General features: G+C 48.8%; 1 protein-coding gene across 2 annotated transcripts in view; it reads right to left on the minus strand.

Moving 5' to 3' along the window:
* Positions 1–926: 926 nt before the first annotated feature.
* The window catches only part of TFRC (transferrin receptor), an 18,280-nt gene continuing 2,391 nt past the window's right edge, over positions 927–16,815 (minus strand). The window contains exons 2-19 of one of the 2 annotated variants that reach the window (XM_017727037.1): positions 15,613–15,683; positions 13,422–13,635; positions 12,612–12,831; positions 12,273–12,416; positions 11,484–11,583; positions 11,000–11,122; positions 9,668–9,763; positions 9,372–9,511; positions 8,834–9,003; positions 8,402–8,521; positions 7,715–7,800; positions 7,536–7,599; positions 7,140–7,207; positions 6,706–6,773; positions 6,247–6,328; positions 5,121–5,345; positions 4,521–4,661; positions 927–4,239 (exon numbers count right to left, since the gene is read on the minus strand). In XM_017727037.1, coding sequence (XP_017582526.1) covers positions 3,997–4,239; positions 4,521–4,661; positions 5,121–5,345; positions 6,247–6,328; positions 6,706–6,773; positions 7,140–7,207; positions 7,536–7,599; positions 7,715–7,800; positions 8,402–8,521; positions 8,834–9,003; positions 9,372–9,511; positions 9,668–9,763; positions 11,000–11,122; positions 11,484–11,583; positions 12,273–12,416; positions 12,612–12,831; positions 13,422–13,635; positions 15,613–15,645 — 2,337 coding nt within the window. In that variant the 5' untranslated portion in view covers positions 15,646–15,683 and the 3' untranslated portion in view covers positions 927–3,996. Of the gene's footprint in view, positions 4,240–4,520; positions 4,662–5,120; positions 5,346–6,246; positions 6,329–6,705; positions 6,774–7,139; positions 7,208–7,535; positions 7,600–7,714; positions 7,801–8,401; positions 8,522–8,833; positions 9,004–9,371; positions 9,512–9,667; positions 9,764–10,999; positions 11,123–11,483; positions 11,584–12,272; positions 12,417–12,611; positions 12,832–13,421; positions 13,636–15,612; positions 15,685–16,815 lie in introns of both variants that reach the window. The other variant, XM_008644557.2, reaches the window with a different exon arrangement.

The following is a 16,815-nucleotide window of genomic DNA, read 5'->3' on the forward strand; positions in this document are numbered from 1 at the left end:
TGCCGCTCCCCGCCCGCAGAAGGTCCCCCGCAGCCCCGGCCCGGCCTCTCGGGACGCTTTGCTCAGTTACCGCAGGGAGAGAGCCCTGCCAGGCGCGGGCAGGAGCTGCGGGAAACGACGTGCTTCCAACAAGTAAATCATCCCCGGGGGAAGAGGAGGGACCAGAGCTATGCCGGGACAGCCCATAAAGCTCGAGCTGGGCTCCTGGAGAAGCTGCCACTCACCCAAATAGTGTGACTTCTCAGGATGTGGTGAAAGGTGAGAGCAGTATGAGGGAGGGGGGAGGACAGCAGAGAGAAACTGACCATATTTAAATGCAGACCCCCAAACCCCTGGGGTCGCACCTGAGCAGGCCTCTGGGGCTGAGGAGGCACCTCCTGCCCTCCCAGAGCTCTAAGCAGTCTCCACCTGTGCATTTGTACCTTGGCCCATGGGACCTCCAGGATGACAGAGAGCGTGGACAATGCAGGAGAAAGTGCTGGCTTCCTGGGACACAACCAGCCACAGGCCTAGCCAGCCACCTTCTCAACAGCAGAGACCTGCAAGGCCACAGCCAGGGGGAAACCTGACATTTCCTCCTTCTCCCATCCTTCACCTGTACACCGCAGGCTTTTCAGAGTCAACACTGTGACGGAAAGGCAGGAGGTGGGACACGGCCATGAAAGGAGGGGGAGGGCTGGGGGCTTGCATAGAGTTGTGCTCCTCTACCTCATTACCAGAGTCCTCATTCCAGTTGTCTGTGAGGAGGCAGGACTCAGCTGAGCAGCACTGTGAAGTTCAGATTTGCTACTGCACATCAACAAGGTGGTAGTGGAGCTGCCACGTACCAGCCCTGATGGAGCAGGATAACAGCCCCCCTTCTCCAGCTGCCCATGGCCACACTGCCCCAACAGCATCATGGCTCTGCAGGAAGTCACAAGAGAAGGTGAATGTTCAAGCTTCAAAATCTTTATTAAAGCAGACAGCAGGTAATCCAGAACCCCACAAGAGAAGCTGAGTGTTGAAGCTTCAAAAATACTTTATTCAAGCAAACAGCAGGTAATCCAGAAACAGTTTAGCACCCCACAGAAGTCAGATGCCAGCACTGAGCAAGGCATCCCAACATTGCAGTAGTCACGGCTGTGCTGCCTAGCCAGGAGACAAGCTTTGTCTTCTGTCTCTCTCTGCTGGCTATAATGCACAAGATTAAGTCTGATACCAAGATGCATGCAAACACCACAGTGAGGACTCCCAGACAGCAGCTCTTAGATGCCATCCAGAGAAATGTCACTAGGAAACACTAACACAGACAGGGCTGTAGAAGTTAGAGAGTTAAGAGAAGTTAAGGAAGAGCAACAAGTTGCACAAGCCTGGGCATCAGGTTTCTAGAGACGGATGAAAATCCAGCCCTCCAAGCTGGTGAGCACTGAGCTCAGTAACTAGGCTGGGGGCTGGTCCCTGCCCACTTCTTGTGGAGCTCCAGCTGAACAATGTTCTTTCCCTCAAGGACTACTGCTGGGGCTGAGGCCACTCGCTCAGGTTAGGTTTAAATGCCAGATCAAACTGCAGAGTTTAGGTTAAAATTAAGCCGCAGGTTAGGTTTAAATGCCAGATCAAACTGCAGAGTACAGGGCTAGCAACAGCCACTGGGAACAGGCAGCACAGTTTAGCAGGTGTCACACATCAGCAGTGCTCAGTTTCGGGTCACACAGCAGAGCGGCACCATTAGAAAGCTGCCACTGATTTTCCTCCCTCCATGCAATACCCAAGGGGGCAAGACTGGAATTTCCAGGCAGAACTGGAGAGTGAGCAGCCCGTGCACACACACCAGCACCCTCCCAGTGCCACAGTAGGCCAGCCTCTCAAAGTGTTACATGCACCCAATCCAGAGCAGTGACCAAAGCCCTCCAGACAGCTGTCAGCCCCAAGCCCTACATTCACCTTTAATTCCTCAGGTCTTTGTAACTGATTTGAAGGAAGCTTACTACACCACAGAGCACACAGTCTAACTAGCCTAGTTTCCACTAAACACTCAAGCACCACTCCCGTGACTGGAGGCAGGAAGCCAATTCACCACAGCACAGCTATTTGAAACAGTTCAGCCTATGGAGAAGGAAGAGTCTAAGGATGTACATAACAGACTGAAATTTGTATCTGCATCACCACAGGAGAGTGAAAAAATAGGACTGCAGGAAATTAATCCATGTTAGATACTAACCATCAAGCTTCGCAGATGACATTGCGTGATAAGCATAGAACAATTATGGGAAACACTGTCCCCGATAATTACGTACACCCATAGTGCAACATATGGAGGTCACTGCCTCCGATATAACACTGTGGTAGGCAAAAACTACCTTGTTCTTTACACATTATGGGAGACACTGCCCCCGATAATGTCAGTTAGGTTTCATGATACATAAGGTACTGGAAGTTTGCAGGAAGCTGCCACTTAAAAATCGTGCCAATGCCTAATCTGAGGTACAGGGAGTTTGTGTGTGTTGCCACAGGTGGAATTAGGGCTACACAGCAAGGCCCTCTGCTGGGGCTGGGGCCAGGAAGGAAGCTGCGCTCCCTGTGAGAGCAACACAGCATCCAGAAAGGGGAGCAGAAAGAAGTCTGAAGCCCACAGAGGGGCACAGACCCTGCAAGGAAGCCAAATTTCTAGTATTGGAATTTCCACCCAGGTTTTCAGCATTTCAAGGATTACTTTGGAGCGCAACCTGGAGACTCACTACCAGGTTTGCACCTTCGTTTTCTTCCAGAGGGGTGTTTTTGCCACAGAAAGCTTAACTGCTAGTTTTCCAAACTTTTTGAGGGGCTTGTTTTGATTATTTTAAATGCAAAGTTCCAGTATCATGTTTGATTGTAATAGCAGATGCTGCTTTATTCAAAAACGACAGTATAACTGTCATAATTATGGAAGGCACTGCTTCCGATAATTATCTTCTATAAAAAAACACACCATTTATAGTGAACACTGTCACTGATAAATAAATAAAGAAATAAATATCTCAGTGCCAAACAAGAGCCAACCTGCAAAATGACATCAGTCAAACAGGGTTTGGCCAACAAGAGACTTGATTTCACACAAGGCCCCTGAGCAGCAAGGTCTGAAGTGCCAGTCTAAAGCCATTTCTCAGTGCTGCAGGACTCACTGAGGTGCCAGCCGAGGATATAAAGGGGACATTGGATAATCTTTGGGTCATTTTCCCTGGGTATTGATATCTGCCTTGGCAGAAGCAAGCCTGCAAGACGTCACTGGGACCCTGCTGTTGAGTAAAGGCAGGCTGGGCACTTCAGAGCTTGCTGGTAATCCAGCACATGCGGGCTATTAATACATTGTTTAATTTTTGAACTGCAGCTCTCTGCAGCTTCCTGTCAAGAGAAGGGATCCTCATTACAAGTGTTCAGAGGAATTCATTCCCTGTTTTGTCACTAGGTTTAGGTGGCCAACAATTGAAAGTCTGAATAGATGAGAGTCCTCCCCACTCAAGGTACCAGTTCAGGAAACACCTGAGCTCTTAGTGCTCAAGTACACTGGAGGCAGGAAACTCCATAAACAGCTGTACATGACCAGTTTGGACTGTGGTTAGACGGGAGCCTGGTCAGAGGAGACTTTATGGTAATCTTAGTACTGCTTTAAAACTGCCTCCTGTGAATTTGTCAAGGTGAGATTTAAATTTTAGGCTCAACTTTGGTCAAAAACATTTTGTTGCCAGAATATCTACAAGAAAGTAATGCCATGTTAGGGAGTGGGTTTCACTTAGGTTTCAGGGGATTTTGGTTAGGTTTCACAATATATAAGGTACTGGAAGTCTGCAGGAAGCTGCCATTTAAAAATTGTGCCAATGCCTCATCTGAGGTACAGGGAGTTTGTGTGTGTTGCTACAGGTGGAACTAGATCTACACAGCAAGGCCCTCTGCTGGGGCTGGGGCCAGGAAGGAAGCTGTGCTCCCTGTGAGAGCACACAGCTCTCCTGTACCTTAGATGGGTAATCCAGATGTTTGCTGTGTCTAGATTTCGTTGTCCGTGTTCCAGATATCACCCACTAAAGCATTGGCAGCCCCTTTAATGGTCCAGGTCGCCAGGGCCAGTTGTTCTTTCAGCTTGTTCACATCCACGCTGTCCCTGTTGACTTCCAGCTGCTCCAGGTTCTCCAGCAGACTCTGCAGGGTGTGGGAGCCTTTGCCAAAGAAGATATGGCGGAAGGGAGCATCTTTTGGTGAGAGGTATGGGGAGAGGAAGTCGTATTCCACCTGAGTAGAGGTGCAAATTTAGGGTTATACTCTCACCTCCCAAGTTTTTCTTTCCTTATCTGCCCCAAGACAAGCTGCCGATCTCTGATCCCCACTCAGCCCTTTCTCACAGCAGCTCTGCAAGGGCCAGACCCTCTCTCGTGAGCAAGTGCAGAACTGTCACGTTCCCACTAAGCAAGTGGAAGAGACACCAGTCTGCCCATGGCCCCTTAGGGAAAGGCCCATCCCAGCCAGCACTCTCTTCCTCTGTGAAGGAAGAAAAACCAGTTGAAGATACCCACCTTCATCATCCTGTCATTCAGGGATCTGCGGACAATCCTGTTTTCCCTGTCACTGTTTGCGATGTCTCTTCTCAGTGCATCTGCAGCTCGCTGGAAGTCTCCACGGGCATAAAACAGCCATTTCAAGGTCAGCCCCAGTGCCTGCAAGGGAGGAGCTGTTAGCAAACCTGATTTTCTTCTTTTGCTGCTCTCTTACCAAAAGAAAGTGTTGTTTTTTGGGGTTTTTTTTTGCCAGTTTAGCCAAGTAGCAGAACAAGTTCCTGGCAGGCTCTTCTGAGGTCATTCCCTACCCACAGTTTCTTGTAGACTTTCAGCAGAGGTGCAAATGAGATGCAAAGCTGCACTATGCTGTGAATGATAACCAGAGAAGAAACTGTTCACATCCACTTCCTCAAGAGCTCACAACAGCCAGATCAGCTAAATCTGTCTGTCACAGCTACTCTGCCTGCACTGCTCCATAAGGAACATCAATTCTGATCACACTTCACTACCCTTTTATGCCTAAAAGGGAAAGATATCCATCCTGCTGTATCCACTGGCACAGGGCTTTATTAGCACATGGCCCCATGATCATCAGGGTGAACTCAGAGTCCTTCTTACCTTCACTTCAGAATCGAAGGGCAAAATCTTTTCCTGGAATGATAGCAATTCTTCACTGTATCTATCGAAGTCCAGGAAGAGCTCATGATCATGGGTCAGCCTGAGAGCTATTTGTCCAGCAACTTCTGCAGCAGTACGCATGAGAGGATACAACTTGTCAGTCTTCGCTTTCAGGTTAGCCAAAGTGTCCTGAGTAGTGCCCAAAAAGGAATATTCATCACCTTCCTACAAGAAAAGAGGTATTGCAGTTAGCCAAGAATGCTTTTCCAGTTAAGACTTTTTTCATCCCCCGCCACAGGTTACTTGTTACTTCTACCACATCCCATCTCCCTGTGCTGTTAAGGAGCAAAGACTCAAGTGGCAAAACTCCAAAGCACAGGGAAGGGAATGGAGCTCCTGCCTCTCATCCCTCACAGCTTCCAGCAACCAGCAAGATGTTCTGCTTGTTATTTAGACCCAAAGACATTTACCCCCTCAGAGCTCACTGCGGAAGTGTAGGTGGGAAAATCTCACCACCCAGTCTGGTGTTTGCAGCAGCCTCCAACCCTTCCTGTCAGGGTAACTCAAATATTTTTGTGAAACAAGTCTGACACTAACAAACCCCAAGCATTCCTAAGAGAGGGAGCTGCTATCACTAAGGCGCCCAGCTGCACACCTGCAGGCTGCTGGGCTGATGTCACCCCCAAGCTGCTGCAGCAGGAGACCTGAACAGCCTGAGGTAGTACTTGCTCTGGGCAATGATATTGCTTCCACAATGCCCTCTGCTTGGTGACCAGTAGGCTGTAGAACAGTCTTTCAATGGATGCAGCAACAGCTTGACATCTTCCTACTGCTTTTAGCTCCGGATTCTGAGCCTCCAGAAAAGCAAGTGACCCCTCTCCCCAAAAACCTGCAAGTATTCAGTACTTTGCAACAGAGACTGTAGGCCAGCCTTGTCCCAGGAGCAGCTGTGACAGCAAGTCCTGCCACAGCCACCAGGTTCAGAGTCTGCACCTCCTCCCTCTGAGAGGCTCTCGCAGAGGGAGTGAGCTTGGGACAGCACCTTGTGCTCTGCCATCCTGGAGAGCAGATGTCCTTACAGCACTCTGCGTGAAATGGGCACACCAGGCAAGCACACGTTACTTACATCGTAGAAACCAAAGGAAACCACTGGGATTCCTGAGTAGGCCAGAAAAGGGAATGCTGCATTATCCAGATCAAGGGGAACCCTGCAGAAGATAAGCACTGAGTAGTTACCAACTGGTTTGGGTAGCCCAGGAGAAAAGCTACAAGCTCTACAACTGAAGCTCTGAGCCAACTGGACTACTCTGTCTAGACAAGACTGAAAGAGTCCCAACCAAATCTCTGGACCTACTTGTCCATTCCATTGGACTTGGCACAAGGCTCTTCTTGTTCCACAAGGAGGTGTCTGGGCTGCCTCAGCCAGCTTGGGGCAGCAGTTAGTGCTGTACTGTTCATGCTTGCCTGACCCCACATCAGAAGGTAGAGCCCACCCCAGACAGCAGTATGACACTCAAACAGAATCCATAAGGTTTGCTCCTTTATGGAGATCTGCTTTCCCAAAGGGATGGATGACAATACTTACACGCTCTTTACCCAGTCAGAGCCAACTCTGCTATACAGGTATCTCGAATCCATTGTGGGGTCCTTTACCTGCACAGAGATGACAGTCAGTGCACTTGTTCCGACCTCTGCTTGGGCTTCCAGGTCCATCCTGGAGCTTATGCTGCTGTGCAGATGCCAGAAGCAGGTGTGCTCCCCTGACCTTTCTCCACACAGGCACATCTGCCACTGAACTGTGGCATTTGCTGATTTTAGATTCTTCATGTGTGAACTGCAATTCCCAGAGCCCAGCTCATTTCAGAGAGGGCCCTTCAGAATATCCCAAGTTTTTCTCCTAAATGGGTCTTTCTCCTCAGAAGGTATCCAGTGGGGAAAGGGACCCAGCACAGCTCTGTCTGCTTTCAGTTCCTCCTAAAACCACAGTCACCTTGATCAGACCAAGGCCCTTCAACTCACCCTCTTCATAGTTGTCTCCAGCAATGAGTAGAGCAATGGGCTAGCAGAAATCTTTATATGTTTGGAGCCTGCAAAAAATGAAAGGGTATTTGACATGGTGGCACAATCAACCACTACTGCTAGAGCTGCCCAGCCCTGATCTACAGCTACAGTTGCCAAAGGATCGTCAAAAGGCACAGGACAGTCTACTGCAATTTAGCAGAGCTGACTCCTCATGGCTTAGGCTGTATCAGCCTTCCAGCTTCAATGACAGCTGGAGAATAAATGGACTCACACCATTCTTCAGCCAAACACCCACCAGCCACCTCTGGCACAGCCCCCATTCCTAGAGGGATGTCTGTTCAAGCTATTCTAATCCCACCCAATTTCGAGAAACTCAAAAGAGTAGCAGGTTACCCAGGACTGCAGTATCCAAGTTGATGTAAGTGAAGGCTTTGGCATGCAGCGTGGTGGCGTACCCCTAGAACAAAACGAGCATTTTAATAAGATGAGCAGCAGCAAGTCAACACTGAGATGTTTAATGCACAGGAATAACTGCACAGCCATCCTGCAGAATTCTATTAAACAGACAATACCTCCAGCCACTCGGTAGCACCCACAGCTCCATACTCTCCCGCACTCCAGCTAGCAAAGATAATGCTGCGCCGTGGTTTGTAGTCATCTGTAAAGAGAGAGAGACTGAGATGTCTGCCCTTCCCCCATGGAGATGCAGATTAGCACTGCGGGCCTGGGATGATGAATTGCCCGCTCCTGAGACAGCGCTGCTGCAGAGAAATGTGCACACTGCATGGACACTGTACCCTGCCCCCACATGCTGCAGAACTGCGCAGGAGAACAATGCTGTCTGCATTTCCACCCTGTTTTGTTTAGCTGCCTGAGCCCAAAATTAACCCTGGAGACAAGTGTGCTCATACTAAGTGCCACCATGCAGTCCCCACTGCTCCAGCTGGTCAGATACTTCAGAGTTTTCCCACTTCAGGCCTGGCTGTCCAACAGACAGCTCAAGTTTAAGGTTTGCGTCATGTGTTATCCAAGGACACTCTTGTATTTGAGCCATACCAGATACAGGCAGGCAGTCCCTTGGAAGTGAGTGCTCACTGCAGACAAGATGTATTAGACAAGTAACAGCTTCTCAGGAAGCTTTTTCAGATTCCCGACACCTTCTAAAGGACTGCTTTGCAACTAGGCTTTCCAGTGTTAACACACACAGAGCTAGACCTGCATCACCTCCCACCGTCATGCTTTTGTTCACAAATATTTACCATTTTTCACCATGTCCGAGATCACACGTGCAAGTTCCAACAAGATGGCAGTGCCAACGCCAGCCTTGGCCGCTCCTGGCCCCCAGGAGTCTCTCTGGGCTCCGAGCACAACGTACCGATCTGTAAAGGAGACAAAATCAAGACCTGAGCTGCAAGCTTCAGATTGCAAAAGCCACTTATGAGAAGAGCAGCTTTCAGCTTCTGTACTAGGAAGAGAGTCTCTGCAGTCTGATCCCTGAATCTGGCACACTGAGTCCTTTCATTTAGCCTTTCCCTGGCAGCACAGTTCAGGTTTCTCTTTGATCCTCAGGGGAAGGCCTTGGTTCTGCCGAGAAAGAACTGTTGTCTGTCTGGGAGCAGCTGTCACATTCCAATGACCACAGAAGAGGAAGGGTTCCTCTCAAGATTGAGCCACAATGCAGCTGCTGTTACCTGGTTCTTCAAATCCCTTGATAACACCAAAGATGTTCAGAATCTTCCTGTCCACCACAACGTTGTTCACGGCCAGTTTCACTGTCATCTTGCTGTTGCTGCTCACTGTCACCTTACATCCCATGATACCAGATGTCCACTCCTCAAGGCATTTTTCTCCATCCATTTTTCTGAGAGAAAAAAGAAGACCCTTTAAACTCATTATCCAGCTCTGACCTCATTTAGCTATCATGTGAAAAATGCACACCTGCAACTGCAGGTGCAACCTTGTTCAGGGCCTGCCTAGGAGAGAGCTTGCACTAATTATGCGGGGAGGGGTAGAATGCAGAGGCCGAGAGGAATCCAAATCTAGATTAAGTTCAGTCTTTAAGACATGAGACACCGACACAAGTGACACTTCTCCAGCTAGTTCCAGAACACGCTCCCTGCCATACACAGCAGAGAGCAGCAGAGAGCTCTGTCTCACAGCACCTCAACACCATCCTCACTCCTGCAAGAGGCCACAGCACCTTAGCCTGCAGACAGGAGAAACAGTTACCTGAACAGTGCGGCTGCTGCTTGGCTAGAGATAGTCTGAACAGGAATGCGAGGTAGTCCAGAAGATTCCACTGGTGGGAACTGTGTGTGATTGAAAGAAGGGAAGCCTGGGGTGTAAGGGTCTCCAGTTCCAAGGTGGGCCTGTGAAAAGCAAGAGGAGTCCTCAAGTCTCACCAGAGTCCAACAGTTTTCACCTACACAAGGGCACTGCTGAGCCAGAGGCCTGCAGGACTGCCCCAGCCTGCAGCCCACAGCCAGAGAGGTTCTTGGCAACAGGGGAGCCAGTTGCATACTCACATGTCCAAAGGGGACAAGCAAATCTGTTTTCTTGTAATCTGAGGGATCCAGGTACATCAGGGCACCAACTGCTCCTTCCTCTCTGGCATTTGCAGCCTGCAGCAAAGAGAAACATTAACTGCACATCTGTACTGCAAGCAAGGGGAGTCCAGGCAAGAACATGGAGTAATGGTGTGAAGGGTTGTGCTCCGCAGTGCCCAACTCCACAACAGATTTTAACAGCTACCTGACAGATACATAAGGCAGCTAAATCCTAGCAGCTCAGCCCTGCTCCAGACAAACTGTGTCTAACATCCTTTTGAACAGTTAGCACACAGTGCAGTGTCTCAGTCTATGATTCCTTCAGCTTATACTTGCTCCTTGGAGCACCTTAAAATTTAATATTATTTGATTTTGATTATCCTCCCTCTGTTTTCCCAAAATGAGGTTAGTTTCAAGACAAGCAGCCACTGGAGACTCATCTTCACATGGAAAATGGAGGAAGAGTGGACCAGCCAGGTCCCTGTTTAATACACCAACAACCCAGCTCTGGTACGCCACTGGTACAAACACTCTTGCAAGGCTAGACACCAGTTTGAAAAGTGGGAATGGGATTGGAGAATCAGTGACCACACTTCTCGGAAGCACTTTCCAACACTGCCTGTGTCAGATGCCTGCAGACAGGCTGAGTCCAACTGCAAAGGGTCCTGTGCCCCAGCCCCGCCAGGAGCACCCATCTGAGGGACAGCTCTGGTCAGATATGGAACAGGCTTGCATACAGAAGCACTTGGATCCTTTAGGCTGCTTGGCTATTTGGTTCTATTCTTTACAGAGGGAACGCTACAGCAGCATGCAAGGCCACCAGCTGGACACACAGTGCCAGCACTGCCACTTGGTCCAAGGGAACAGTCAGCAAGGGCCCAAGTGAGACACTGCAGCCAAGCTTTGAAAGTATCTGGCTACAGCAGCAAGAGGTGCCCTGGAGGCAAGGCTGTCTTGCTTCTTGCAGCCTTATGGCTGTATCTAGTGATATTAGCCAGCTCTGCATCCTGGTGCTCCCAGGCTGCCTCCCTCTGCCTCCCAGCCCCACCACTCCAGAGTCCTGGTTGTTCCAGCAAATTGCCAGAGGCCAAGAAGAATGGCACCATGAACAGTAACAAGCTCTGCTCAGCCTCAGTGTCCAGACCTGCACGTGGAGCCTTAGTGCAAACAAGCAAGACCAGGCCTGCAGAACAATCCTACATACATGAGTTCTACACACCTGAAGAAAGACATACCTCTGTGCCTCAAAGACTAGGAAGCATAGCTTCCTGTTGCCAAGTACGGCCAGCCTGTGGGGCAGCCACTGCTTACCTTCTCAGCAAGGGTTATTTTTCCAGCTCTGAAGATGATTATAGTCCCATTCATTGGAACACCCATATTTTGTATCTGCTGAAAGTCCTCTTTCCGTCCATAGTTCACATAGATGGGTTTGCCCTGGAATACAAACACTGGTTATGAATGCAGCAGTCCTAGGTCAGTAAGACACCTGAAACAGCCTACTGTTAACAGTAGGGAGCTGAAGCTCAGCAATGTAAACTGATCCTGTCCAACATGCCTGTTGGAGCAGCACTTCTGCCAAGGTTCTGTCTGGATCCCAGCAGGGAAGTTTAAAGTTACTCCTGCATCTTGCTGCAGTAAGAATACATGGGCCCACTCCTCTCCCCACTCTGACCACCCACCCCAGCTCTCTTAACTGGGGAGGGCTTTATACACTCCGTATCTTAAAGGGACTTATTTTGGACACATTTTTCTATGCATGCAGACACATTTCCAGGATCCTCCTGGAGTCACTTACAGTAACTGTGTCGCTCTTGCTGTATGCCACATATGCATCAGGACTCTCCAGTAACTCTTCTGGACCACCATCTTCTATAATGAACACTTGGTTGTTGCTACTGTTAAATGTAAAGAGACAGCATTAAACTGACTGTATTCAGTTTGTGCTCTAACAATTCTGATCAAGTCAACAGAGCCTGAAACAGGCAGACTCATCCCAATACTTCCATGCAAGAATCTCTGGAGTTGGTCAGAGACATTAACAAAGGCTGATTTCTAAGACAAGTAGTAGAAAGAATCTCTGCTTCCAAGTCTCTCGGTCACCTCCTAAGAGAAGCTATGCAAACTCATTTCCCCTGACAAAAAGGCCAAGTAAGACATGAGGGTGTGAGCTGTCAGACAACACAGTGACTGCTGACACCCTCCTGAGCTACTGGAGGACCCACTACCAGGTGTGCAGCCCTGTCTGGGTGACAAGACAGAGTGGCCTGTGCTAGCAGTTTTAGACACAGGGAATCTGCCTTTCAGCTGAGTTTTTACTCAAGTTTGTTTTCTCTCCAATTCCTAAGCATACTTGGAGGAAACAGCTGCCCCAGGAAACATCCAGAGTGCTGCTACTAGACCCTCTGGATTTAGAAAGCCTGAGAAGAGGCAGGAGCAGTTATTGCTTGGCTGGATTGAGGTCATCTTTGGAGAGTGATAACTAGCTCACAATTTTCACATCATTTTAAGCAGAAATCACATGTTTGCTCAAGACTGCGGGTATCCATGCTATATGGAAGAGATGTGCATCTCTTCATTAACGTACCTGCCTTTATCCTGCAGCCTGATGTAGTGCTCATCATTCCACACATCATCCAAGCGGAAGCTGGTGAACTGGTCATGAATGTAGCTGGCAGTGGTCTCGTCTTCAAACTTGCCAGCTTCAAAAGAATTCTTACCTTCTCTTTGCCTGTAGGTAACAGATATACATGCAGCTTAGGCTACAGCACCAGGTTGCACTGCAGCCTGCAAAGCCATTTAAGCCTGTGTTTAACACACCCCACCCTACATCACCTGTAAGGCCCTTGTTCTGCAAATGAGCTCGAGTTCTGCTCACAGGCCATACCTCTCTCAAAGCTCTAGCTAAGCTTTCTGGAACTGTTACCTCAGGTTGGCCTCAAGATGTGCAGCTGACAGTTTAGCTGACAACATGTTTCTGAGTTCAGGCCAGTATAAGATACGTGGTACAGGAACCTCTTCCTCCTCTGTTCCATCATCTGAGAAGTAAGATGCAGTAGGAGTCATCTCGCAGTTGCCACTTCCATCCAGACACCTGTTAACCCTCTGCATTCGTCCACGGTAACTCAAGTAGCCGATGAGAAACCCTGTGGACAGAACAGGTATTTCTTTGTGCTGCAGAAAGATGACTGAACCAGCCCCCCACCACACAGCTCCACGGTTAAGATGCATCTGCTCTCACACCATTTTTGACAAGCTGGCTTACCCAAGGACAGACAGAATTATGCAGCCTGACATTTTGCCTGAGCTGGCATGTTTTAAGGGGCACTGTAAATCTGATCTTGCACTTGGCAGAGTCCCTCCAGCACCACTTGGGAAGGAGAATGCTCACTTTAGGCCAATGGCAGTGTTAAAATCCTTAAGAGACAAAGGCTTTACTCATCTGTTGAGCCACATCTCTACAGAAGTGTTAGGCGTTAATGGAGGGAAAACCAAAACTTCCACATGGACCAGTTTTCCCTTTAGCTAAGTCACAGTTCCACTGTCAAACGCCACAATTCTTTGTGCCAGTGCTGTACCTTAAGTCTCAGCTAGACATATTTAGTGACAAGAGGCTCCAGCCTGGATCCCAGTTGTTGAATTATCACCCAAAACAATACAGATTCAAATTTAACAGCCTTGGATTACATACAATACCAGAGTCCACTTCATGCAGCTGCCTCCCACCCTTCCTTACCAATCAAAAGGAGGAGGACAGCTGCCATGACTATGAAGCAGAGGTTCTTGCCATTCCTCCGTGGAGGAGACATGCTGGCATGCAGGTGCTCTGGTCTCCCAATTTCCCCTCCTTCCTCATCATCAGCAGCCAGCTTCATCTCCACGTGGCTGTTGTCTCCATCCATTTGCCGGGCAATGCTGAAGCGTGTGTATGACGTTGGCTCGCCACCAAACTGTGTGGAAAGATGTGATGGAAGAGTTGGCTCCACCAGCCTACAGTCCTTGCAGCCAGCTGCACCTGTGCTCCAGCCCAAACACTGCTTGTCCATCTATAGCTGCTCTAGTGCAGGGAGTGTTTGGTCTGTCAGTAAGTCAAGCTGGATGCTTTAAACACAGTTAAGACTCTGACCCAGTCAGGGTCTCCAGAGTCTATTTAGATTCCATTTACCCTGCACAAGTTTGGAGCCACACTGATCGGAGTTTAGCCTGGAGTCTGTTACAGATATGAAGCAGCCAATGGCATCGGCATTTCCCACGTGACCCCATGGCTGAGGTCGAGTCAAACAGAAACTCCTGGTCTTAATCAGCAGAACACAGATCTGACTTCAATGAGTACAACTTGCACTTTGATGAAGACAGGGGAAAGGGAAGGCAACCGTCCATGGCTGTGCCTTTGAGCCACATCCACTTTGATGTAAATACTCTCATGCAGCACCCAGATAATTTTGTATTAAACTGCCTAAGGCTACCCTTAAATTACACTACTGGTAGTGTTACAAAGCAGCTGGGCTGAAGAGAGATGACCCATGGGCACCGTGCTACCTCAGCTAACGTGAAAGCTGAGGCTACGCCTCTTGCACCCGCCAACGACTAGCACTGTTTGACAGGTTTTTACCACTGCCCCAGCAGAGCTTCCAGTCTGGAGCCCACTTTTCTAAACAGGTGCAAGGCACAGCCTCCCACAGAACAGCAGCCCGTGGACAAGGCAGCTGCTCAGATTAACTCAATTCCAGGCATAGCCAGGCACTGGCTGAACCACTCAGCTTCCATTAGAGACGCTGAAATTGCCTGGTTGTGCTGGAGAGTGGAGTGAGACTGGTAAAAGGCCAAAGGAGTAGCTTTGGGAGCAGCACTCCTGCAGCCCTCTCCTCTGTACTGGAGAAGCAGCTGGTGACAAGCACACAAGCCCTGTTACAAGCTCAGCGGCTCATCCACAGTTCTCAGCTCACTCTCAAACTATATGTTAGAGCTGGAAGTGAAGAGACCAGGTATCTGCTTGCTTGGGCAAAAGAAACCAATGTCATTTCAGACCTGCAGTTCCACTCCGGCCCACGCTGCCCACAATGAAGTGACTGCCTGCTCAGATTTTGGAAAGGGCAACATTGCAGTCTGTCCTAACACTCTCCCTGCTCAGCTGCTCCACAGCTTGGCTTCCCTCACACTTGAGGCATGTCCTCACACAGAGAACATGCCCCAACCCCACATATCCTCCATTCTTGTTCAGAGACCAAACCACCACACTCACAGTCCTAGCCTCGGGTCATTTCACAATCCAAGCTCTCTAGGACTGGCAGGCTTGGCTGAACAAGTTCAGAAGTCCCTCCTCCTGCACATTTGTTTCAAGCACAGGTTGCTTTCAAAAGCTGGACTTGAGGTTGAATTCCCACCTCCCAAGTAACAATAGAACACATGTTGACTGTCCCAGTAGCATTTGAATGGCTTCCTCTGCAGCACTTACCTCTGCAACTTTGTTCAAGACCCACCCCCCCCCTTTCTTACCAGTTTTCTGAGAGACCCAAGACATGATAGCAGTTAATGATAACCCCACCAGCAATGAGCCACTTAAGCCACTTCCTTATCATGGCCAGCTACTTGCAGTGACATTTGGCTCACCAGCCACACAGCAGCATCTAACGCTGCTTTGGATTCATCATCTTCTCCACTACTGATAAGGAGTGATATTTTTTTGAATAAATATAGCTCACTACTGATCAAATATCTTTCATACAGTTCCATCAACACAGCCACCTGTTGCACAGGATAGCTATATTCAATTCTACAACCAGTGTATGTTCAAATAGATAACAAACAACATGGAAAAAGTATAAAAATAGTATTATACAATCTCATACACGGATGTTGTTGAACCTTTCTTCTGCAGTATTGTCAGTGCACCAAGAGACAAACAACACTGGGGTACTACGTCTTACCAAGTTAGAGATTGCTGCTCTGGCATGGTCCATTGCCTTCTGGATGAATGCAAACCAACTTTACCAAAGCCCTAGAAGTTCAGAATATAACAAGTCAGGTCAGGCTGTTCCCCTGCCCCTCTGTTACACACCTGAAGCCAGTCACTGCCAATAGTGCACTGCTTGCCCATGGATTTTCTGTGCATACTTCCACCTAAGTCACTATGTTGGTGAACCTCCATCAACCTTCAATGCAACCTAAAAGTTCCCACAGCAATTATAAGCTCCAATGAACACATCAACTCTTTCTTTGAGCTTTGGGCATAGTGACATGTGTACAAATGAGGAATACAGTCTCCAGTGGCTAAGTTCAGCCAAGGGTCTTATTAATGGTGGGGACATCTCAACTCAGGGAGTGCTGGCAAGAGGCATTTACTCAGCTGTGACAATGGCCTCTAGATATCTAAAGTTCCTGGGGTCTGTCTCAATGACAGGAAGAGTCCAGCTGGAAGAGAGAAGTGGCACAAGGCCATAAGGCAAAGCAGCACAAACTCCAACCCTGATAAAACACTTCTAATACGAACATCCCGCCTAGATGGCTATGTTCTCTACCACTTTATGAAGGCAATTTCTGTTTTGAAAAGTCTCTGAAAATTGCTAAGAGCATCTCCCCAAATTCATTTCAGCAACTGTTAAAATCTTAACTTCTCTGTAAACAGCGAACATATCTGAAAGCTAAACTGTAACTTATTTACTTCTCCATTTCTTCGTGAAAAATGTTTGTAATTTAGTGAATGACTAGACAGGTGTTGAGGTTGGGAGTAAGCAACCCCAGTATGCCCTGAAGCAGTGCTGCTAAGAAATGGCTCTGCTCTTCAGGTACACGTGGATTAGCTCTACACCTGGGAGCTCTGCAAGGTTTTATTTGGACAGCAAAGGTTAATAGTGGCCATTGCTTATTTCACCTTTTATTTAGGGGAAGAACACATGGCAGTGAAACACCGACAGATTTGAGAAGCCTTTCCCAAGTGACAACCTGAGGCCGCAGGCTCCCACCAGGGCACGAGTGGACTGAGCAGATGGAAAGGTCGCTAGAAGCAAACCCGGGAAGACGCAGGGAAGCACAAAGGGCCTGCGGCCAGCGCACCTGGTAGGGATGCTGGCCGGGTGCGCGATGTCTCCCCGAGCCCCTGCGGCCAGGCCCCAATCGTTCAGAAATAAGGC

Source organism: Corvus brachyrhynchos, unplaced genomic scaffold (genome assembly GCF_000691975.1).
Source record: "Corvus brachyrhynchos isolate BGI_N302 unplaced genomic scaffold, ASM69197v1 scaffold162, whole genome shotgun sequence".
NCBI lineage: Eukaryota > Metazoa > Chordata > Aves > Passeriformes > Corvidae > Corvus > Corvus brachyrhynchos.